Below are 24,684 nucleotides of genomic sequence, written 5' to 3'. Positions count from 1 at the left end.
CTTACGGTTATCATTACCATTCTGATAATATCAGCAGCATCACAATCAGCTTCTCAGTCTCTCTTCAACTTACAGACCATTACCAGATGAACATCTTAGTTCCCCTCCACTCAAAACAAAACAGTGTTCCTGGGGCCCCTGGGTGGCTCAGTCGTTAAGCGGCTGTCTTTTTGGCTCAGGTCATGATCCCAGGGTCCTGGGATCCAGCCCTGATTTGGGCTCCCTGCTCAGTGGGGAGTCTGCATCTCCCTCTCCCTCTGCCTGCTGCTTCACCTACTTGTGCTCAAATAAAAATCTTTAAAAAAAAAAAAAAGTTCTTTTTTACCTATTAATTAAAAGCCCTGGTGTTTAAGACTCTCCACAATGATTTCAATCTAACTTCCCAGTATAATCTCAAATGCCTCCCCTCCATGGTTCCTTGGGCTCCAAACTGTTCTTTTCCTTAAACATATCCTGTCATTTTCTATTTGTAATTAATTCTGTTCTGCCTAAAACATCCTCTTCTGTTATCAAAATTCTATCCATCTTTCAAGAGCTATCTTAAATTGCCTCTTTTGTGCAATAACATTTTCTGCCCTGAGTGAAATTATTTGTATTTTCTTACCTCCAGGAACATTGCATTGAATAACATGTGAAAGCACCTTGAAAATTGTAAAATGCTCAAGTGTTAGTTATTACTGAATTGTCATATTAAAAAATAATTATTGGGTACCTCTATTCCAAAGATATTGACATTTTCAAGATAATTCTGGAAATTCATCAAGCTACGCTACATACAGGGAGGAGAAAATAGTCCAGTTACTTTGTATTCACTTTTAAATTAAGAAAGCTACTTTCTATCTTGATATCTCACTTAATTCTCTATCATAAATTCCAAATGACTTTAAAAATTCTTACCCAGAATTATGGAGGATAAATAACTGACATTAACATATCTGACATAATACACATAATTTCAAAGATTATAAAAGGAATTGCTAAAGTTCACAATGCATTTTAAGTGAGAACAGCAACCCAAGATAGGAACTCCTCTGGGAATAACATTCACTTGAAAGAACACAGCTGTCCCTACCACCTTATTTCGCAAATGAAGCAGCATATGTAGGGGCTAAGAGTTTGGGCTCTAGTCAAACAAACCTGGGTTCAAACTAAGCTCCATTACTTACTAGCCATAACCTTGGGTCAAATTACTTACCCGAAGCCTCGAATTCCTCATCTCTAAAATCTACTTCTCTCTTAAATTTTTTCTGATAAAGGAGGCAATGTTTATGGAACACAATGCTCGACACAGTGTAGGGTCAAGAACATTTAAAGACAACAAAAAACAACGGGAGGCATCGGGAGATGAAAGACTTGCTCAAGGCACGGTCAAGTCTCTCTATACTAACAATGTGTATTATAGTATAAATACTCCTTTTTAGGCCTTATGCAAACAATACATTTTTGAAGTTGTATATAAATTATTTACACACGTTATTGTGACAAACCCTTTAATAAAAGCAAAAGCACTTATTTCTATGATAATGAATGTTTCCCCTGGATTTGCTTAAATCAAGAAATATCAAAAACAAGTTCAATTCTCTGGCTCCCATCTCACAGATACAGAGATGATTACTAGCAAGGACCCAGTTCATTGCTGAGGCCTGGTGAGCTTTTCAGATTTCATCCTGCTCCAGGAGTAATTAGTTAACCTCGCCTATCTGGGTTATAGTTTACTTATCTCTAAAAAGAGGTTATACTAGTTTTTCCTTAAGGCCTTTAGCAGTCCCTGTCTCCTTCCACCTCTTTTATCCTAAAGCTCTCTCATACTGTTTTAAAATTAGAACTCTAACTAGGACCTGAAACACATAAAACTTAAAAAAATTTTATAATAAAGAATGTTTTAACTTCTGATCAAGTACCCATTTTCCAAGACTTCTTGGTAAACTCCAACTGGAGGAAGTTATGGGAGTTCTAACAGCTCCTGTGTTCAATCCATTCCCAGTATGTCCTCAACAGGCAACATGAAATGAAAGTGTAGGTATGGTAAGAATTTTAGACTTCAATGGATACTTATGCTGACCTAAATACTCCTAAAATCAAACCAGAGACATTACATTCTTAAACAGAACTACATGTAGTCAGATTCTTTGGAAATGAAAAAAGTAACTACACATTGTCTTTTAGAAAAAGATTTTCGTTTTTTTTTTTTAATTAGTAAAGAGAGGAAATAGGCTAAATTCCCGAATCCTATTCCATTTTACAAACGGACCCGTAACATTCTCCTTGGGACTCTCCCTGTGTCCACTTGAGCCACAACACACATTCTCATATAAGCACCTGTTTGGGGCAATGACTTCCTATTAAGACCATAGCCAAGACCAGAGGTTATCTGCCTTGTGACTCTACTGAAGGTTAACAGGTAAGACACTCATTTGTTCCATCCTTTTACCCACTTAACACCTCCTGCTTTACTCTGCTCCAGGAAAACAGTATTTATCACTCTTGCTCCAAGATGACGTGAGAAATGTCCATCAGACATGAAAAATACATATCCATCCGTTCATCCATTCATCCATTCATATATACACAGATATCAATGACAAAATTTTCTTTTTCCACAGCAATTGCTAGAAGTTGGGAGAAAAGATCACCTGAAGACCCAAACTCCAATACCTATAAGTGTGTGAAAAATATCATACCAACTTTAAAAATAACTCTTTAATCATATGCACATATGGGGAATAAAGGGCAGCACCAGGCTGACTGGGGAAGGGACTAAGGTGTTTTCCCTTTGTCCCAATGTCAGCTTGGCACAGTTCTGAGATCACACACACAAGTGGGACTGGGTTGGGAAGTAAAATAAGAGGACTGAAGAGACAAAGGCAGGAGGGGAGAGGCAAGGGCTTGCAGTAGTTTCAGTCGGTGGACTCCAACACAGATTCACTCAGCGCAAGGTCCCAGTAGTGTTCAGCCCCATGCTTTTTGAAGTGCTCTCGAGCCATGTTCTCTGTAGGGCACTGTTTGAACTTCATCTCCCCAAAGCTCCGGTCTTTGGCTGTACCCTGGGAAAGAGAAAAAATCTGTAATAAGAACCCTGCAATTTTTTTTAAAGATTTTATTTGTTTTTCTAAGTAATCTCTACACCCAGCGTGGGGCTCCAACCTACAACCCCGAGATCGAGTTGTAGGCGCCACCAACTGAGTCAGCCAGGTGCCCCAAAACACTGCAATTTCTAATTTAAATCAGATATAATACTCTTTCCTAAAACCTAATAACAATTTTGAGGCACCTGGGTGGCTCTGTCAGTTAAGCATCCGACTCTTGATTTCGGCTCAGGTCATGATCTCAGGGTTGTGAGATCAAGCCCCGCGTCAGGCTCTGTGCTCAGCAGGAAGTCTGCTTAAGATTCTCTCCCTCTCCCTCTCCCCCTCCCCATGTGCACATGCACACACACACACACACTCTCTCAAATGAATAAAATTTTTATTTATTTTAAAAGACTTTATTTGAGAAAGAAGCAGGGCCATTGTGTGTGCACAAGTGAGATGGAGGGGCAGAGGGAGAGAGAAGCAGACTTTCTGCTGAGCAGGGAGCCCCACGGAGGCTTGATCCCAAGACCATGAGATCATGACCTGAGCCAAAGGTAGACACAACCGACTGAGCCAACCAGGCACCCCTTAAATAAATGAATCTTTAAAACCTAGTAACATTTGTGTAGCAATGTGCCCAGTTGAGCACTGTTTTATGGTAAAATATTCTAACCTCCATTCCCTTCGATATTTGTGTGAGTCTTCATGAATTTATAGGCATAAAGGTTTCAATTTTTTTTTTTAAGATATTTATTTATTTGACAGAGAGCGAGCGAGCACAAGTAGGGGGAGCAGCAGGCAGAGGGAGAGGAAGAAGCAGGCTCCCCGCCGAGCAGGGAGCCTAATGCGGGGCTCGATCCCAGGAGCCTGGGATCATGACCTGAGCCGAAGGCAGATGCTTAACTGACTGAGCCACCCAGGCGCCCCAAAGGTTTTAGTTGTTTTGACTGAATGGAGGATGAGGAATTCTGTGCTCTGATACCTGGGTGAAAGAGCAAGTCAGGAAGGACTATGGAGGGTGAGATGGAATGAACTACTTACCCACCAGGCCTCGAGGACTAGATTTGGGCCTTTAAAGAGAGAACCAAAGGCTGAAAGGACTCTTTCCACTGAGACTCAGTGAGACTCTGTATACAAGCAGGAGGCTTTGGGGCCCACTGGCCAAGAACAATATGAGGGCAAGGGGAAGAGGGGAACAGGAACAGCGAGGGGCGGGGGGTACCCAAAGAGAACTACAATAGAAAAACATACAGTACTGGGTGTAATCACAATCTTGCCAAAGGCACCAGCAGCAATAGCAGTCATAAAGTGCTATCTCCAGAGACTTTCAGGGATAAAATTCCAATAAGAAGCTAGAGTAGAACCTGGCTTGTTCCTGAACCTGAGATACAATTCCTGTGGACTCTCAGAGATAAATGGAAGAGAAATTGGAAAAGATGAAGGGGTTGGGATCTTAAATATGCAGGTGGGGTATCATGGTTATTATGGTCTAATTTGTATGCATAAATTGGAGGAGTCTAGGATAAGACAAAAGGATACATGAAGAACATTAACAATTGCCTATAAAGAGTGGTCTTAAAGAATCAGAGAATTAGAAGGGGACCATTTCAGTAAGTGTTCTTCTGTGTTATTAGAATTATTTTAATAAGCATTTACCACTTTTGAAATAATACTTTTGTAATAAAGAACTAGTTACTAAGCATGAGTACATTTAAAAAATAAAAGATATACATGTACTCAACATAAAAGAAAAAATTAAAACATTAAATCAACACAAAGGTAGAAAATATTTACAATGTAAAAAATGTATCTTGGAGTGGGAAAGAAAGGATTCCTGCAATACATCAGGATAAAGATATAATTATTCAAGAAAGAAATTTTTAATGCTTGCTGGAAAAACAGGATGGTATTTTATGCTTCACAAACAATGAACAATCCTTAATTCAATTCTTGGCCTGAATAAGCATATTCATTAATTCATTTTTCAGAATGAATACTGGTTCACTAAGATTTCAGGGGCAAGGGAGCTAGCTGTATAACCATAAACAAGCTCCATTTTACAGAGCACTATCATATAGTAATCTACTTCTGCTCAGAAAAAGACTGACAAATAGAAAGGGAAAATAATATCCACATTTTGTAGACAAACCGACAGTAATTGATGTTAAAGTGTCTTGACACCCAGTTGAACAGCTAGTGAGTGGTACTGCCCAGACTCCCAACTTTATATTCTTAAATCTAGTACTTCTTTCATTATATCCAGACTAAAAAAATCCCACAATGATTCATTCTTCTCTTTCCACATCTCATATGCATGACTGTGAAATAAATGACTTAGTCGAGAATTTGTATTCTTGCCACCAGTTTTGCATACTCTCCCCAGGTGGCATATACTATATACTCATCAATTTGACTAAAATATAAGCAGGAAGAATCTGCTGTCAAACATTTACCAATGAATTCTGAAAAGAAACATGAATTACTTAAGGAATCAGTCATTGCTTAGTTTTACCACTCTACCGCTCCACTAGAATGGTAAAAACCACCAGGAATTAGCTACAGTTCTGCTTCAGTGTTTAACAGAAGATCACCTACCTCCCAGACTAGTACACATTTGTTGGTTTTCTTCACAGCTTCCTCATCAGATTCCTCATCATCTGGAAAAGACAATATAGCTAAATCTTGCTCTAGACATAGAGACCAAGATCTAGGTTCTAAACAAAGAGTACTCAAGTCTACCCCAATTCTTTTAAATATCATCCCCCCTTTGCCATGTATCAGGGTCAAATGTCTTTTGTTATTTTTATTTTCCCCAAATTAGACTGAAAGCTCCAAATAGGCGGAGATATTAATTAATTCAACATTTACTGAGCACCTACCATATATCAAGAGCTGCCTCAGGTACTGGGAATAAGGGGATAAATAAAAGACAAGCAATCAAAAATAAAAACTTGTCCTAAGGGGCGCCAGGGTGGCTCAGTTGGTTAAGTGTCTGCCCTCAGCTCAGGTCATGATCCCAGGGTCCTGGGATTAAGCCCCACATCGGGCTCTCTGCTCAGTGGGAGCCTGCTTCTCCCTCTCCCTGCTGCTCTCCATGCTTGTGCTCTGTGTCAAATAAATAAATAAAATCTTCAAAACAAACAAACAAAACTTGTCCTAAGCACTCTGAGAGACAAGCTTCAGATGCTAACATAAAGAGTCCCTTATCAAGGAATTTTTAATCTAGTGGAGAAAGAGGGCAGATAAACTAAGTGAAAATATCTTAGAAATCTTGCAAAACAAAAGAAAATATAGGTCAGTTGTAGTAAAAAGTGTACCTTAAGTAAGTAGGGCACGAAAATACTTTAAAATTTAAGAGGGCCAAAGTTAGGTAAAATTAAGAAAGTAAGGCTCTCTATGCATGTTAAATGCCAACCCAGGTCTTTAAAGAAGGGAAGAATGGGGCGCCTGGGTGGCACAGCGGTTGAGCGTCTGCTTTTGGCTCAGGGCGTGATCCCGGCGTTGTGGGATCGAGCCCCACGTCAGGCTCCTCTGCTATGAGCCTGCTTCTTCCCCTCCCACTCCCCCTGCTTGTGTTCCCTCTCTCGCTGGCTGTCTCTGTCTCTGTCAAATAAATAAAATCTTTAAAAAAAAAAATAAATAAATAAAATAAAATAAAGAAGGGAAGAATGAGTATTGATAGAAAAATGACGACAGGAAGGTATCAAATATATACATGTAATTTTATATTTTACACATATATAAAGTTGGGCAAAAGAATAAAAGTATATATATATTTTTTGCCTTCAACCCTTTAAAAAGCTTTTTTCAAAAAATACTCAGACAATGCACACGTAAGTGCATAGCTTATGTCACCTGTGTAGTTCAGGTGGTGAAGCGTCTGCTTTCGGTTTGGGTCATGATCTCAGGGTCCTGACATCAAGCCCCACATCAGGCTCCCTGCTTAGCAGGGAGCCTGCTTCTTTCTCTGCTCGCCATTCCCCCTGCTTATGCTCTGTTTCCGTCAAATAAATAAATAAAATCTTTAAAAAAAAAAAAAGCATTCACAGCTTGCTGAATTTTCACAAACTAAATACACTCTCATAACCAGTGACCAGGCAGACAGGGAAACCAGCTGGTAGAAAGGCCTTAAAGGTCAAGCAGAAAAATAACTAACACACATATCATCACACAATAAATACTAAAGTCCAAATGACTAAAATTTCTAAAATTCCTGAACAGGGGCACCGGGGTGGCTCAGTTGGTTAAGCGTCTGCCTTTGGCTCAGGTCATGATCTCAGGGTCCTGGGATCAAGCCCCCCATTGGGCTCCCTGCTCAGTGGGGGTCTACTTCTCCCTCTGCCTCTCACTAGCTCTCTCTTTCAAACAAATAAATAAATAAAATCTTAAAAATATGTAAAAATAAAATTCCTCAACATTATCAAGTGTGAGCAAGTGTCACTGGGAGGGAATAGATGAATGGACAGAGTACCATCCCCACCTCCCACTAAATTCCCTCTAACCCCCATTCACCATCTCCCTTTGTGTTAGATGTCTGTTCATCCCATTTTATCCGATGCAGCATAAGACGCTTAAACTTCTTCTGGGCCTTGGGGCCTGGAAACAGAGAGAAGGAGAATTTTGCCAGAATTGTGGAAGATGATGAAGTAGAAAGAACCTCTGAGATCATTTGTTACTCAGACCTTAATGCGGTAGTTGAAGAATCCCAGGAACCACATCTTAGGTCCTTCTACTCCAATAAACACCGAAACAGAAGCCCAGGATATTATACCCAGGTATGGCTCTAAAACTCTATTTTCCTCCTTTCTCCCCACCATTCTAATCACTTCAAGGCCGAGGGTTGCGTGGGGACGGTCTCCCTCAGTTTTTTCAGACTCACCCCCTTCCACTACTACCACGTTGACATCCTTGTGCAGTACCACCACCCCTGTCAGGTACAGCTGCCCAGCATTGGCCTCAATCTTGAACTTCTTGGCTGGGTTGCTCAAATTTCGAACTCTGGAGAAGGGAAAGTTTAGTTATGGCTTTTGTTTCAGCATCAGTAGCTGCCTGAATGGAATGGCAAATAAACAGATGGATCCAAAATGGTTTTCTCTCTAAAAATAAAGGCCTTTGAAGTAAGCAAGTACGCTAATGCTTGAAAGATAGAATCAATGAATCTCGCAGTAATTCCACTGTCTTATACTTCAAAGCCTAGTACTGTACACCCTACAACAAACAGCAGGTAATCCAAATTAACTCTAAGAAAGGAGAGGTATTTACCATCATCTAAAAATATGTGTAAGCTAATTGTTTTTGACAGTATAAAGATCAAATTCTTTGTCTCCTAGATGCTTATGACGTAAAATAGTCAGAATGCTACGCAAGGAAAATTTCTAGAAGGCTACACAAAAAACTGTTAGTCACACTTAGGGATCAGAGAGTAGGAAGGGGACATTCAGTAAGGGCTTTCTGTAGTATTAGATTAAAAGAATTTTTTAATGAGCTTTCACTACTTTTACAATAATGTACCACTTTCATAATAAAGAGCTAGTTATTAAAAAGGAGCGCATTTTAAAAAATGGAAGGTACACATGCACTCAACATAAAAGAATAAAAATGTTGAATCAACAGTAATACAGAAAATATTTACAATGTAAAAAATGTACTTCGGAGTGGAAATAAAAGGATTACTGCAAAAAGTGAGGATAAGAATATAGTTTCTGAACAAAGAACTTTTAATGCTTCCTGGAGAAATAGGTTATTTTATATTTCACAAAGGATGAATGATCCTTAGTTCATAGGTTGGTCTCAACAGGTATATTCATTCATTCATTCTTCAGAACTAGTACTGGTTCATTGAAAAGCCTCAGAGATAGAAAAGTAAGTCTTTAAACCTGCCTCATTATAAAAGATTTACTAGCTCCTGATTCATGCTGGGGTCATAGAAGAGAGTGGGGACTGGTGTTGGGTATGCTTTACACCACACTGATTCTGCCTCAAGCACTTGGAAAATTTTTGATATTTCTAAGGCAAAGGCTAGCCCAGACTGGACACCTACCTATATACAGATATGTGTACCCCCTGTGAAATGTCTTCTTTAAGCTTTTTAATTTTCTTGACCTTTCTCTGTTCTGCTGTAAGTTTTCGGGCAGCGTTGGCCTCTTCATGCGCTCTGTCGTGACAGGAAGGACATCCACAAGTGAGAAAGGCATTGAAGATCAGAGGCAAAGCTGAGGGAAAGAGAGAGCAACAGAGGACTCTCCCCTCCCTCCAAATATGGATCCCCCCAGAAGAGTCTGGGAAAGGTACTTGCCCTGGGTTTCCACCCAATCCCATGGCACTTACTTCTGTCTTTTTGCCATCTGAGCTCTGACATGGGCTTCTACCTTCGTGGGGTCTTGAACAGCTTCTGTTCCTAATACTCGCATCAAATTTGAAATTCTCACTGCACATGGAGAGAGGATAGAAAACAATTAATTCTCCAGCTGGGATAACCTGTTATCTCTTCTGAATTCATACGGTTTACCTATTTCAAATCTCCGCTCAAAGCTCGTTTCCTCCACAAACCCCTACCTTGAAAAGTCCATCCAGTTAACTCAGCAATTGTAGAAGGACACACAATCTAAATAGTTGGTCTATGTTTACCTACACTGCTTGAAAATTTATGAAAGATAAGGAACTTAATTTCTTTGGTATTTTTCACTCTGATCAAAGCATTTAGTGAAAGATCCTACATATAACAATGCTCACTTAAAATATTACTGAATGATAATGGGAACTACAGGAATGAAGGTCCCTTTTAACAGTATTTTCATTTTTCAAATATTAAGTATAAAACAACTTTATGCACACACCGCAGCTACTATCTTCATGAATTTCAAGACCATTATTCTTCCAGGAAGATCACACTGTTATATATTTTTATACTTAAAAATAAGCCTTAAATGACCTCTACAGTGAATATGTTGACCTGTCTTAAGATTATAGAAAATGTAAGAAAAGGAAGGAAAAAAAAATCAATGAATGATTCAGAAATGGAAAGCACCCAAATATAGGGGCATGCGAAAGTTCCTCTAGAATTAGAGATAAACAAATGCACCACGCTTTCTTCCCTGCCTCTAAGATATGTACCTTTGGGTTCTGGAGGAGGCATCAGGCCCAGCCTGACTTTCTCTTGTAGTTCCTTCTGTGCTTCCCTCCTTGTTTGCCTTCGAAGTTTCTTCTGTTCCTTCTTGGTAAGATATACCCCCAGAGTAACTGGTGTGTCATTGTCAACTGCCAGGTAGAGAAATGAAAGTACACAAGCATTAAGCCTATTAGAGGAATGTAGGTGAATATCAATCACATTAACAGAAACTTGAATTGTTACTATTTTTAGGTTGTAATAATGGCAGTATGTTACATTTTTAAAAAGCATTATCTTTCATGAGAGTGTTCTAACTTGTTTTTTCTTGAAGTTGAACCCTTTAACTGAAAAGTGGCAAATACAGAAAACAAAATGAGAGCTGCTCCAGTTGTATTATATGAGGATTTGGGGTAGGTGGGGCCAAGATGATGAAATTTATAATTTTAGAGTTCTAGGGATTGGGGAAAATCCTCCAGACTCCCAGAGCAGGTTTACTCAACTTTTTATTTAATTTTACTTATTATTATTTTTAAAGGTTACTTAAGCAATGTCTACATCCAAAGTGGGGCTCAAACTCATGACCCTGAGATCAAGAGTCACATGCTCTTCTGACTTGAGCCAGGCAGGCGCCCCCTCAACTTTTTATTATTTTTTGATGATTTATTTATTTATTTTATAGAGAAAGTGTGCGCACATGGAAGTGGGGAAAGGGAGAGAATCTCAAGCAGACTCCCCACTGAGCATGGAGCCTGATGTGGGGTTCCCCTTGATCTCATGACTCTGAGATCATAACCTGAGGTGAAACCAAGAGTCAGATGCTCAACTGAGCCACCCAGGTGCCTCTCAATTTTAAAAGCAAACAAAATCCCTTATGTTCTTCTAATGATCCTCCATACTGATGACATCTAAGTAGACTCTGATTAAGTAATAGTCAACGATTATCATACACTGTATTACCTTAAGGTCTCAATCTATTTTTCCAAATTTACTAATTGAGGTATTATCTCCTCTATTCATCCCAAATCTGATGAAAGTGTTAAAATCTTTTATGATCTGCATGCTTTTTTTTTTTTAAGATTTTATTTATTTATTTGACAACCAGTGAGAGAACACAAGCAGGGGGAGTGGGAGAGGAAGAAGCAGGCTCCTAGTGGAGGAGCCTGATGTGGGGCTTGATCCCAGGACCCTAGGATCACGCCCTGAGCCCAAGGCAGATGCCCAACGACTGAGCCACCCAGGCGCCCCTGATCTGCATGCTTTTAAGAAGATGTAACAGCTAATATTATCTCTACATGTGAGAAAGTTGTGTGTTCTAAGTGATTTACCCAAGGGATTCGGCTAGTTAAAAACACAGCCATAACTAAAACCTATCTCTTTTGATTAAGCCAACAGGCTTTTGCCACAAAAATGATAGAGAGAAAGGGTAAAGACAAAGAAGACTGAAGAAGGGCAGCTATTTAGTAATGGTCTACAAGAGGAGTTGGGAGTCAAAGATATGCATGCTTTTTATTTTTTATTTTTTTAAAGTAGGCTCCGTGCCCAGTGTGGAGCCCAACATAGCCCACAACCCTGAGATCAAGACCTGAACAGAGATCAAGAGTCAGACGCTTAACTGACTGAGCCACTCAGGCATCCCAAGAATGACTTTTAAAACCCACCTTGTTGTATACATCAGTGAAACCATCTCTGGAGTAGGCCTCAATGCCCTAGAGCTGCACTGTCCAATACTGCAGCCAGCAGCCACATACATACACTACCTATCTATCCATCCTCTTTTATTTTTTTTTATTTTTTTATTTTTTTTAAAGATTTTATTTATTTATTCGACAGAGATAGAGACAGCCAGCGAGAGAGGGAACACAAGCAGGGGGAGTGGGAGAGGGAGAAGCAGGCTCATAGCGGAGGAGCCTGATGTGGGGCTCGATCCCAGAACGCCGGGATCACGCCCTGAGCTGAAGGCAGACGCTTAACCGCTGCGCCACCCAGGAGCCCCTATCCATCCTCTTTTAAAGATTTATTTATTTATAAGGAGAGAGAAAGAGCGCGCCTGCACACGAGGAGCAGCAGCAGAGGGAGAGAGAGAATCTTAAGCAGGCTCCACACCCAGCACAGAGCCTGACAGAGCTCGATCCCACGACCCCGAGATCATGACCTGAGCTGAAATCAAGAGTCAGATGTTAACCAACTGGGTCACCCAGGCGCCCCGCATATACTCTATTTAAATTGAAATTAATTAAAATTGAAGATAATTAAAAATGCAGTCTTTCAGTGGTATTAGTGCACCTCAGTTTTCAAGTGCTCAATAGTCACAAGTGGATAGTAGGTACCGTATGGTCAGCACGAGTAGAGAACGTTTTCATTATCACATGAAGTTCTATTGGATAATACTTCTTAGAGCCTTAGTTGAGTAATCTATACATTACCTGGGGGGTTGAGTTGGGCTGGATGTTCAACAAGATTTGTGATTCCAAAATAATCTTCTCTCTTGGGATTTTCCTCTGTACTAAAATTGGAGGAAGAAGGAAAACAGGATATGTGAGTAGAAACAATTCCGAGAGAGAGAGAGTCTCAGAAACACAATGAAAAAGTGCACTCTCCATAATGTGTTCTAGCACTTTTTAGTGTTTGTATATCTACAACATCTAATCATATTACACAGGATTTTCAAGATGAGAAAACTGGCTCCCACTAAGGTTGGACATACTCTCCCCACTAATCATTCAACCTTTTTCTTACCCTAACATCCCTGATGGATGTCACACTCTCTCACTAGTAACAATAACTCCCTGCGACAGTGGTTGACAAAAGGAAGGGTAAGGGGAAAGGCTGAAACACAGTCTCCCAAAGCCATGTATCAGAATTACAGAACGGATATAATTAAAGCTCTCCGAATGTTTCATAAATGCTTTATTTACCATTCTCTCCCCATCAATTAAGAATCCTTCCTCTATTCTAGGACTGGATCTTTAAGAAATATAAAAACCTATTATAAGTAGCAGAAAAATGTAATTAAGAAAACTATGTATAACAAAAGCAAATATAAAATTTACATCGTTTCTCTTTTAGATTATGTGTGTCTGTTTCTTCCTACGTTAACCCCCAAAACGAAAACATTCTATACAACATATTCTTCATGAATATGTGAGTCTCTGTGCAGTTACTTATTTCCCCAGGATTTTAAATTTTGCTTAATGCATGAGCATCATCTCTCCCAATAAAACTCTAGCCTTATTAAAAGGTATTAACGAACAGACTCACAGGTCAAAGCCATTGGGGATGATGTAAGAGTCCCACCACTCAATTTCAGGGATGTCTCCTTCCTTTAACTCTTTTTTAGGAGCAATGAGGGCCAGCCTAGTTGAAGTATGGATGCCTGTTTTTCGAGCTGCCTGTGAGATCTCTGCCTGCAGCTTCTCCAGTTGAGCCTAAAGACAAGATAAAGCAAGACGTGAAATTGGAGTCACAGCAAACAGGGACATGACAGAACCCCAATTTTAAAGCACTCTCTTGTTGAATTCTTTATGCCTAATGCAAAGAGTTCATAATTTCTGAAAGCTTAAAAGAAAAGAACCTTCTACCTTTTTTATCCCTAGCTGACTTACATACAACTACTCTCATCACCACCCTTCACCCCACAGTGTGTGCCCACAGCAAATATGCAGAAATGGAATTTTATGAAAACACCATTCTTAGAGGATGAAAACAAGAGCAAAACTCACTGAATATACAGTCAATTCAACTCTCCACGTGTGGAGTTAATTTATCTGCAGTAAGTAACACCAGGCTAGCTTTCCTCAGTCAAGTGTTCTGAATTGTTTCCTTTCACTGTTTGTATGTGAATTTTCAAACTCAGTTTTATTTCCACATAGGCAGAATGTAATTAAGACAAATCAGCTAAAAATCAAGTATTATAGGAATAAGTGAAGTATTTTAAAAATTAGTCATTGCTTTATTACTTGGGTATCTAATTGCCTAAAACTTATAGAATTGAATTGATAGTATTTTAGGACTGTATTAAATTTCCTTTGTTCCCTTCCTAACTTCTTTGAAGTTCTAGGTTATATTCTAAACCAGGTACCTTTGTCCGTAATCGTTGGGCAATCTTCTCAAATTTGCCCTTGTCATGGAATTTGAAAGTGCGTCTCTGGCGCTGGGAAGGGGCAATTGAGACTCGGGGGTCAAAAAAGGTATTAGACTCCATGTCTTCTGATGGCTTTTCTTTTAGCTGTTGTTTGAATTGTTCCCTTTTCACAGCACGAATATTGGCCTTCAGAGTAGGCATGCGGTGTGTCAGCTCAATCTCCTTGCCTGTTGCGTCTACAGTGCGACCTTGCTCATCGAGAATCAGTGGTGTAGGTTTAGTTTGATCTTTTAACTCCACCTTCCTGAGAAATAGCCCACAAAGAAATAAATGTCACGTGGGACAATAAATAAAGCAAACAAAAACAAAAGAAAATAAGACAAATCAAACCCAACAAAGGGAACAGGTTACACAATTCTAGGGAACATAAGTCCATCAGTGAATAGCAGTTAACACCTTGATTGAAAACATCAAACTGAATATTTGAGTACAGAACACAATCAGATGAAATGTGTTTATATATATATTACATTGATAAGAACTTGCAATCCTATATCACTCCTCAATTTCTGAGTCAGACATAATATGCCAAACCAACTGTAAGTGCTAAATGTAAAGTCTATCATCCTTACGCAGCGTAGAGAACTCTCAGATCTGGAATCACTCACTATGATTTAATGGATTTGGCTCTGAGTTAGGAACCAGGGGACCCGGTTCTAGTCCTAGCTCCAACAATAGATGAATAATCTTAACCTCAGTTCTACCAATTGTAAAAAGAAGATAAATTCTGCAACAAGGAAGCTAAAAGAAGGTAACTGGTATTTATTAAGTATGTAAGAAATATAAAACTAAGAACTGACGTAGGTTCCTTGGAAGAAGAGGGTAACATTCCAAGGTTTTGTTGTTGTTGTTGTTGTTGGTTTAACTTTCAAAGGTACTTATTGCTTCTCCAGCTTCAGAAATAATAAGAGATTCCATGAAACAGATACTCACGGGGGAGCAATGCCCATGGCATGGAGATTGGCCAGGCCCACCATGTTGGCATTGCCAATGAGCCCTGGCTTCAGTGCCAGCTGGGCTTGGATGCGGGCTTGTAGTTCAGCTGCCTTCCTTGCCTTCTCAATGGCATCATTCATGAAAGTGGCAGCCTGGGAGGGCTGAATAGTGTTGCCAATTGGAAGCCGCTCTGGTTGGGAGGAAGAAGGAGTCTTTGGCTGTGAAACAGAGAAAAAGAAGTCAGAATCAGAATTAGACAGGCAGACAGGTCATACACACAGACTGGTAGACTGTGGGGTGGAACATGCAGTCACCTTCCAGACTGTCAAATGAGTGGACGACAAGAAATTCTTACGCTAAAGAGTCTTCTTTTCACAATACCTGAGGTGTGGGGGGGCTGATGAAGCTCAGCTGTTTTTTCCTTTCCTCGATTTGCCGTGTAGCTGCCTCCATCATCTGTTTGATCTGTTCTCGATGGGGAAAAGTTAAAAAACTGTTAACATCTTTTTTTTTTTTTTTTTTAAGATTTTATTTATTCATTTGACGGCGGGAGAGTGAGAGAGCACAAGCAGGGGGAGCAGCAGAGGGAGAAGGAGAAGAAGGCTCCCTGCTGAGCAGGGAGCTTGCCGCAGGGCTTGATGCCAGGACCCTGGGATCATGAAGCCGAAGACAGACGCTTGACCGACTGAGCCACCCAGGCGCCTCAATATCTCTTTTTTTATTTGTCCTATATAGGTTCCTAAATGTAAAGGCTTTCAGGTCTAGAGAACTAAAATTTTTTGAATGAACCCATCATATTCTGCCTGTACCACTGGATAGAAAAGTAAAGATAAGCTTACATAGCTCAGCACTGAAACTTTTCAACCCATCATTCTATTGAAGGATTGGCATGTTAGGTAGTAACATAACTTGATAATTAAGACTCAGGTTAAGTGTCTGACTCATGTTTTTTGGCTTAGGTCATGATCTCTGTGGGATGGAGCCCTGCGACGGGCTCCATGCTCAGCAAGGAGTCTGCTTGGGATTCTCCCTCTCCCTATCCCACTGCTTCTCCCCTCTCTCTCTCAAAATAAATAAATAAATCTTAAAAAAAAAAAAAAAGAAAAATAAAGACGCAGGTTAAGAGAAACCTGAGCTTGAATTTTAACTCTGAAGCTTAATGCTTGTGTGACCCTGGACATGGTATTTAATCTCTAAAACTCCAAGTGTCTAAAAAGGGTAAAAATAGTACCTACATTACGAGACTATTATGAGCATTTAAACAAAACTCCTAACAGAATCCACACAAATTAACATACTTTTTAAAAGTATATTTATTTATTTTTTGAAATTTCTATACCCAACATGAGATTCGAACTCAGGACCCTAAGATCAAGAATTGCATGCTCTTCCGACTGAGCCATCCAGGTACCCCAAATTATACTTTTTATGAATGCCTGCTTTGGGTAACTGGAGACAACAAAGCAAAGACCTGTTTCCTAGCCTCTGTAAAACCCTTCTTTGGTCCTCAAGAATACGAAAATAAGCTTTGAGAATACAATCAAGTAACTCTTCTTGAATTTTCCAAAAGAGACCTTGCTGCCAAGGTGCTTCAATATATTTTTTAAAATGTATCTTTAATTTATTTTTAAAGTTTTATTTATTTAAGTAATCTCTACACCCAACGTGGGGCTTGCACTCACGACCCCAAGATCAAGAGTCCCATGCTCTTCTCACTGAGTTCACCAGGAGCCCTTTTAAAATTTACTTTTTTAATATTTTTTTTGAGTAGGTGATATATTTACATAATTCAAAATGCAAAAAAAGGTACAAAAGGGCGTATTAAAATTTCTTCCACCCCTATTCTAAATAAAGCATCAGTATCAGTTTCTTTCCTTGCAGAACTACCATATATAGATATAAATAAGCAAATTCAGGGGCAACGGCGTGGCTCAATCGGTTTAGTGTCCAACTCTTGATTTCACCTCAGGCCATGATCTCAGGGTCATGAGATCGAGCCCCGCGATAGGCTATGCGCTGGGCATGGAGCCTGCTTAAGAGTCTCTCTCTCCGTCTCCCTCTGCCCCTCCCTACCTTATAAAAAAAAGAAAGAAATTCATCTACCCATCCATACACATATATGTATATATTCTATTTACCTTCCAAGAAATTTTAAATGGTACAAGAAATATTTACTGTTTATATGGTAACAAAATTGTTGTTTTTTTAAAAAGACACTTTATCTGAGAAAGCAAGTGAGAGAGAGAGCATGAGTTGGGGCAGGCGGAGAGGGAGAAGCAGACACCCCACTGAGCAGGGAGCCAGACATGGAGCTCAATCCCAGGACCCCAGGATCATGACCTGAGCCAAAAGCATACGCTTAACTGACTGAGCCACCCATGCGCCCCCAGATAATTCCTATTAAAAAAAAAACAAACACCACCACAAAGTCAGGGCACCTGGGTGGCTCAGTCAGTCAAGCGTCTGACTCTTGGTTTTGGCTCTTGGATTGAGCCCTCTGCTGGGCTCTGTGCTCATCACAGAGTCTGCTTGGGATTCTCTCCCTCTGCCCTCCTCCCCTGCTTGCGTGTGTGCTCTCTCTCTTTAAATAGTAACACCTAAATGAAAAACAAAAACAAAAAAACCCCACAAACCCTCCAAACAACAAAGTCAACTTGAAATTACTTTTAGTGGATTATATGGTCTTGTCTCTGCATTATACCTGGAAATTCTCCTCTGCCATCAAGCCAAGTTCTGATTATTTCAATAATTTTCTCAATGATCCAATGAGGTACGCACTTGCGCAAATGATGTATGTAATACACCTTGTCTGCCACATAATCACTAAATACAATTTTAATAGCCTTCCCCAATGCTAACTACTAACTCAAATTAAGGTCACAACAAATCTGGACCCACGCATCTCTTGCTTCTTCAACTCATAAAATCACTGCTTTCAGTTCCTAATTACTCACCTGGAGCTTAGTTAGCATACCAGGACTCTCTGAGGGAGGCCCAGGGATCACTTCAGGCTCTTCTTCCACCTCCTCAAAACGGGGTATCCGTCGCTTCTTTACTCCTGATGATTCCTTGGAGATCTCAGAGTCATCACCGAACACTTCCTAAGGAAACCCAAGACGAAAGAAGAGTTGTCTCCCTGCCCATGGAAGAAGGGAAGAATCATCCTAGTCCCTGTCAGCATTTTGTGGCTTTTCCCAGAGTCCTCTAGACCCTCCACCAAACAGACCATTTCACCCAACTTCATCATTCTCCTACTCCAGTCAAGCAAATTTCATCTCCATGTCCTTATAAGTGTTCCCATCTCAAGGTCTTTACAAATGCTACTGCCTACATTTATAATGATTTCCCTCAACTTATCCACACCCTTATTCCAAATCCTGCCTGAAACTCACCTCCTCCAGGAAGTTTTCCTCATAAATAATCTCATCCCACTCTGATCAAACTGTTGTTTCATATCCTCTTAGCACTTAAGACCTGGGTTCATACTACATAAAATTACACTGCTGATATTCTGCTTGCCAAGTGTTAAGTCTTTCAATGTTAGTACTTTCTCCCAACTAGAGTCTAAGCTCTTCCAGGACAGGGGTTTTCTCTTTCTTCTTCAGTATTCCCCAATAACACTTGTTCTCATCAAACAATGGGAACTCAAATATGTTGACTAATTTGCAAGGTGAATTTAACAGGACCAAGAGTGGCCAACTGGAAGGGACAATGGGAAAAAGCAAATGTACACACCGGTGGTAGGCTTTGGGTGACATCCCCTCTTCACTAGGAGGGCTCGTGTTTTGCAAGGACATATCCTCGGCCAGGGGCGAGCGCTTCCTGGAACTCCTACAGTTCAAGAAAAAGGACTCTCCCATAATATATTGTGTGGGGTGGGGACTTGAATGGACCAAAATGGGACCCATATCCCAAGGCTATCTAGATACCTCCTTCAAGAAACCATTTTGATTAATCCCACCCAATGTAGTCACTTCGTTCACAGCATGCCTCAGCACTTACACAGCCACATGCCCTGTTATAGCACTAGCTTCACTCCACAGAGCTGTGTATATTGTGGGTCAAGCATTCCCCCTTAAACACAACAAATTTAACATCAGTCTGACTCTACAGTCAACTCTAAAATGTATATGAAACTGCTACTTAGATTTTATAATTTGTGACTGTATTTTGTTGTGCCCCACCTTAAACTGCAAATTGCTTTCAGGCAAGGACTATTTCTCATTCCTCTGAACACCTTACAATGCCTTCAACACAAAAGGCACACGGTTCTCTATTTCTCTTGGTACCAGAGCCTGGCCAGGGACCAAGCAGACATTGCTTATTCACTCTCTGTGCCTCAGGAAAAGCAATAGGATAGCCGAGGTATCAAATGCACTTTGGAAGGTTTGATGGGAGTCACAGAAAAGACTTTTTTTAATGGAAGAGACAGAAAAGAGATAGAGAAATCAGCCACGTGAAGCGCAATATTGAAAGACTGCATAACGAATCAGCAATTACCAAATAAAAAGGGAAGGAGGTAAGACAGTAATGATGGTCCTCTTAAGTACTCCACTCATGGGGCCCGATGACCAACAATATGCTATGCAGCAAACAGTAGGCTCTCAAGACACACAGTAAATAATAATTTTTCTTAGGTATCCCATCTACAGGTCCATTTCAGAGAAACCTCTAAAAAGAGCAACAATGAGGTCTACAGCAGTGGAGTCACATTCTGAATCAATCTATTAGTTATCAAGTAATCCAAATAAAACCTTAGAGCAATCAATTTATAGGTAGTAGCAAGGGGGAGGGCGGAGGAGACATAGGGAAACCTAAGAACCAAAAACTCCTAACTGTACATGAAAAAGGACAAAGCTATCAATTGTTTCCTTGGAGTATTTCAACCCATGAACTTAGGTAGTTCATCACCACAGATGGTGATAATACAAGTTCACCTCCTCTCCTTTAATGTCTAAGTACCTCTCTTGAATATTATGTATTCTAATAGTGGATATCAAAGTGTGAGCCAGGTAAGCTCAGCAACTTTGTTACCATTTAAAACACTCCCAAGCTCATCAGATAGTTAACTGTAACCTACCTTCAGCTCTCTTTTTCTGCTCCTGTCACTGCTAGACTTGGAATGTCTAGAGCTTCGGCCTTCCTCCACAGCCTCAAACAGTTTGTCCACAAATCGGAGAGTAGAATCATCAAGAAAAGGTTTCAGATGATCTGACAGGAAAAAAAAAATGTGGTAGGGTTGAAAAAGTAAGAGTACTTGTCCAATACGAGGCATATAATAGACACCAACACTGAAATTTTATCCCTAGGAGGGAAAGAAATGTTTTCCTAAGTTCTTTGTAGGATTCCCATAAATCCTTTTACATTGAATGACCTTACCTTTTGAGGTCAAAGTACTGTTAGAATTTTTTGCAGTAGGAAGTAGCACAGCCAGAGCAACCTATTCAGGTTGAGTATCAAAGTTTATGATGAACAGGGTGCTTGGGTGGCTCAGTTAGTTAAGCACTTGCCTTTGGCTCAGGTCATGATCCCAGGGTCCTGGGATTGAGTTCCGGGTCAGAAGGCCCCCTGCTCAGCGGGGAGTCTGCTTTTCCCTCTCCCTCTACCCTTCCCCCTTGTTCATGCTCTCTCTTAAATAAAATCTTAAAACAAAGTTTAGGATGAATAATCACCCTAACTCTTCCCAAAGAACAAGCTCTAGGAGACTACCATAAGCAAATTCTACCTTCCTCAACTTTTTCCATGTTTTTTTTTTCCCCCAGAAAATCTGATATATTTAGATGTCAATCTGAATGGAATATACTATCTACTTTAGCATATTCCTTAAGTAAATATAACTTAGCTAATTCAATGCATTGGTTAAAGGAAGTTAGTCTGAGATTCGAAATAGGACACAAATGGGGTGCCTGGCCGGCTCATTTGGTAGAGAAAGCATCTCGATCTCAGGGTCATGAGTTCAAGCCCCACGCTGGGTACAGAGGTTACGTTAAAAAAAAAAAAAAAAAAAAAGTAAGTCATGAGTAGTATAAAAAATAAGAAAAAAAGCAAAATTAGTCACTTCCCCTATTTCCATTATAATGCAAGAGAAAATAAAATGTGGCTTGATCTTTTCAGATACTCCCAACAGAGAATTTGGGGAAATTCAAAGCAGTGTTTGGGATCAGGCTATATGTTAAGTCCAAAGATTCATCGAAGGACATACCAGCTGCCTTCTTCTTGTCCATGCCCTTCCCCACACAGTTCAGTGCTGCTGTGACCACTGTGGGCTCTGAGAAGCCCAGCACCCTCTTCACTGTCTTCTCTATCCATGGTTTCAGCTCATCCAGCTCCCTCTTAGACAGTGCCATTCTTCAGGAAAGGGAGGGTAGCTCAAATGGATTAAGTACTGCACCTAAAAAGAAACCAGGAAAAACCTCTTTTAGAGGGTAGGAAAAGACCATTCCAGGCAATGTTTAGTATATCGGGAATGCCATCTTCACCCTTATTCTCAATCAGGCAAGTGCCTGCACTTCATTTCAAACCAAATACTTTCCCTAAAACCCATATTTCAAAGCAGAAAGAACCACATTCTGTTTGTAACCCTAACTCATTAAGTATCAGTGGATCAGCAAAATCTGTGGAATAAACAAGGAAACCCTGGGAATAATCTAGTCTGAGAAATGAGTTCTACCTTCTTTTTTGATCCTGTCATAACAAGGACTGGAAAACATATAACCTGAAAACAAGACTGAAAAGTCCACCCAGAGACCAGCTTTTCTATTCCTCCTGCTTCCAGGCAGGCATTCCTTAACCCAGCCTAGACGTGTAGGTTTCCCTTCTTTTAAAGGATGAATAAAAAAAAAAAAAAAGAGGGCTTATCCAGATCAGTCATCCTATATTAAAGCTCATAATCCAGGGTGCCTGGGTAGCTTAGTCGGTCAAGCATCCAGCTCTTGATTTTCGCTCAGGTCATGATCTTGGGGTTATGGGATTGAGCTCCTCGTCAGGCTCCACCCTGGGTTTGGAGCCTGCTTGAGATTCTCTTTTTTCCCTTTCCCACTGGCCTTCCCCCGGCTAAGGAAAAAAAAAGCTCATAATTCTGGGGCGCCTGGCTGGCTCAGTTGGTAGAGCATGCAACACTCAATCTCAGGGTTTTGAGTTCAAGCCCCACATTGTATGTTGTGTGGAGCCTACTTTAAACAACTAAAAAAAAAAAAAAGCTCCTAATCCTTAAGAATGTTGTCCCATTTCTATATAGTCATATTCATCCCTGTGGAAATTCTGTACCCAGATCATTTTCTCTCACGTTCTACAGGATCTGTCAGTTGACTTCATAAGACTAATCCCTTAGCTCAGAAAAGAATACCCTAATTTTGGATGTACTTTCTCTCTCTCCCCTTTCATCTTTACACTTCTACTTTTTAGCTTAGCAGAGAAAACACTATCATAAAAGACCTTCTACAACAAATCTGTTATTTAATGCAAGTTAGTATAATTCTTCAACATTATTCATGTTTATATTTTGCTCTCCTACTTAAATAGCAAAGCTCATGAGCATAGAGAAAATTTTGTTTCTCTGATTTTCTCCATAAGTGCCTAAAGTCAATAAACAGCACTGACCTCAATTTCCAAGCAAACTTCCTCCCAGCAGTGCTATAAATCAGGGTCTCTGGGAGTCAATCTTTCAAGATGTTTTAAGACATCTTTTCTCCTAAAAGATAGTCTGATTAATTTCTACTTTCTGAGCAGGTTCATCTTCTATAAGACCTGTTGCTAAACAATATATTTAATTTTGGTATAACCACAGGAAGCTAACAGATTAAAGTCATGAAAACAGGAGTGAAAGATTTTGTGACTCAGGGTCATGTTGTATGAATAATTCTGTGGCAGCTCTATTCACCTCTCATGAGATAGCAGTACAGCCTATAAATTTGTACATATTAAATGTGCATTACTCAAAAAAAGCATACTCAGGCACCAAAGAGAGGGAAGAAAGAGCTCATGCTGAACATTTGGAACACTGAACTCTATTTACCAGCTTTGGGACAAGTAATTCCTCTGTGCCTCAGTTTACTCATCTTACAAAATGAGGCCAATTCCCATACCTAAATCATTCTTCATCATTCAATAAATACTTATTGCATAATTACTAGGTCTCAAGTAGTGTACTGTGTGCTGAGGATACATACAACAGTGAACATAACAGACAATCCTCGCCTTAACGGGTCTTATATTTCACTAGAACTGAATCATGGGATAGAAAGTGTAAGCAATTTGAAAATCCAAAGCAACAAATGAGGTACCACTCTATCAGATGAAAAGTGTGCCCAAGTACCATGTTAACAAATGTATTCAACTTCGACCCAATACTCTAGGACACTAAACAGCCAGTGAGCAAAAAAAAAGTTTCCAACAGTAACTAGCTTTGTCACTAATCAAATGTTCAACAATAACTGCCTGGGGCGGGGCGCGGTGGGGTGGGGGTGGAAGAAGAGGAAGGCAGAAGGATCTCTGAATGAGCAGGTAGCAGAATCCAATTTTCTGAAGAATTTCCTTACTCCGTGCTATTTGCTGTAACCCGAGTTTCCCCCCTGCAACCCCCATTCTTCTGTTTGCTCTCTCCCTATCTCCGACCGCCTCCCTACCCCACCTCGTTCTCCCCAAACTCATCTTAGAGCTAGTCTCCCCACCCCGTCCCCTTCCCGCCCCCGCCCTTTTCCTCCCTATAATCTCACTCCAACCCATTCTCCCTCAGAACCTTGTACTTCTTTCGGCTTCCTTCCCACTGAGCGTTCCCGCCTCGGTCCTACCCTTGGGCTGAGCCCTGGCCCTTGCCGCTCAGACCGGAGGATACCCTCCCAGGGCCCGGGGCCACTACTCACCTCACAAACTTCAGCCCCTGAGACGGAGCCCGAACGTTACACCGGAACCGGAAACCCTCCGATCGCCCTACGGCCTGCCGTCGCTACCGCCACAGCCGCCGCCACGCCGCGGTCCCCCGACATGTGACGGGGAAGGGCCGGGCCACCGATTCGCGCAGCCGTAGTAAGCACTTTCCCCTCGGCGAAGCGCATGCGTGCCGGAGCCGTAAAGTTTGCGCGTGAAAGTTCCTACTTCTTTAGGTTTCTCCCGCGAAATCTGGTTAACTAGATTACTGCGCAGTTAATGTTGCCTGAAGCAGAAATTGGGCTGCTTGCTGTACTCCTAGTGCGAATAAATGCGCTAAAAGCGGAGCTTCTGCGTTCGGGGTAAACGAGCCTATCTGGTAGAAACTAAATCATCTGAGAATCGTTTGTCGCTAGCATTAGCCACCCCTCTGTAATCTTTCTCCCTTACTTAAGCATGGTGCCAGAGACCACCAAGAAAAATGACGAACACAGGAGGACTCTGAAGATAGCAGCCCCCCATCTGTGCCTAATATTTATTGTTTCATTCGTTCACTGGCGTAA

At 40.6% G+C, this 24,684-nt stretch overlaps 1 protein-coding gene across 6 annotated transcripts; it reads right to left on the bottom strand.

The window, feature by feature from the left end:
- Positions 1–2,685: 2,685 nt before the first annotated feature.
- PRPF3 (pre-mRNA processing factor 3) lies at positions 2,686–24,266 on the bottom strand. Of its 6 annotated transcripts, XM_045790637.2 has the most exons (17): positions 24,118–24,250; positions 22,856–22,946; positions 21,459–21,647; positions 20,337–20,467; positions 18,211–18,357; positions 15,638–15,721; positions 15,254–15,474; positions 14,258–14,564; positions 13,438–13,604; positions 12,603–12,682; positions 10,185–10,328; positions 9,399–9,498; positions 9,112–9,225; positions 7,951–8,069; positions 7,584–7,667; positions 5,667–5,728; positions 2,686–3,044 (listed from the first exon to the last, which is right to left on the bottom strand). In XM_045790637.2, the coding sequence occupies exons 3-17, from the start codon at positions 21,601–21,603 to the stop codon at positions 2,898–2,900; spliced, it is 2,052 nt and encodes a 683-aa protein (XP_045646593.1). In that variant the 5' UTR covers positions 21,604–21,647; positions 22,856–22,946; positions 24,118–24,250; the 3' UTR covers positions 2,686–2,897. The 6 variants fall into 6 exon arrangements, with proteins under 6 accessions (XP_045646593.1, XP_045646592.1, XP_045646594.1 ...); XM_045790636.2 differs by lacking the exon at positions 22,856–22,946 and having other exon boundaries at positions 24,118–24,266; XM_045790638.2 differs by lacking the exons at positions 22,856–22,946; positions 24,118–24,250 and adding an exon at positions 23,994–24,108.
- Positions 24,267–24,684: the final 418 nt, after the last annotated feature.

The sequence above is a fragment of the Ursus americanus genome, chromosome 12, assembly GCF_024610735.1.
Source record: "Ursus americanus isolate L20-20 chromosome 12, mUrsAme1.1.p, whole genome shotgun sequence".
Taxonomy (NCBI): domain Eukaryota; kingdom Metazoa; phylum Chordata; class Mammalia; order Carnivora; family Ursidae; genus Ursus; species Ursus americanus.
The sequence above is the reverse complement of the archived record's forward strand: the minus strand, read 5'-3'. Positions and strand labels throughout refer to the sequence as shown.

What these genes read in the sequence shown, in the direction of transcription:
- PRPF3 (XM_045790636.2), bottom strand. Translation starts at nt 21,603, where the DNA reads ATGGCACTGTCTAAGAGGGAGCTGGATGAGCTGAAACCATGGATAGAG. An exon ending in GCCATGGGCATTGCTCCCCC is followed by an intron (nt 14,565 to 15,253) that starts GTGAGTATCTGT and finishes GCTATTTCTCAG; the next exon opens with GAAGGTGGAGTTAAAAGATC. An exon ending in CGTGGTAGTAGTGGAAGGGG is followed by an intron (nt 7,668 to 7,950) that starts GTGAGTCTGAAA and finishes CTCTGTTTCCAG; the next exon opens with GCCCCAAGGCCCAGAAGAAG.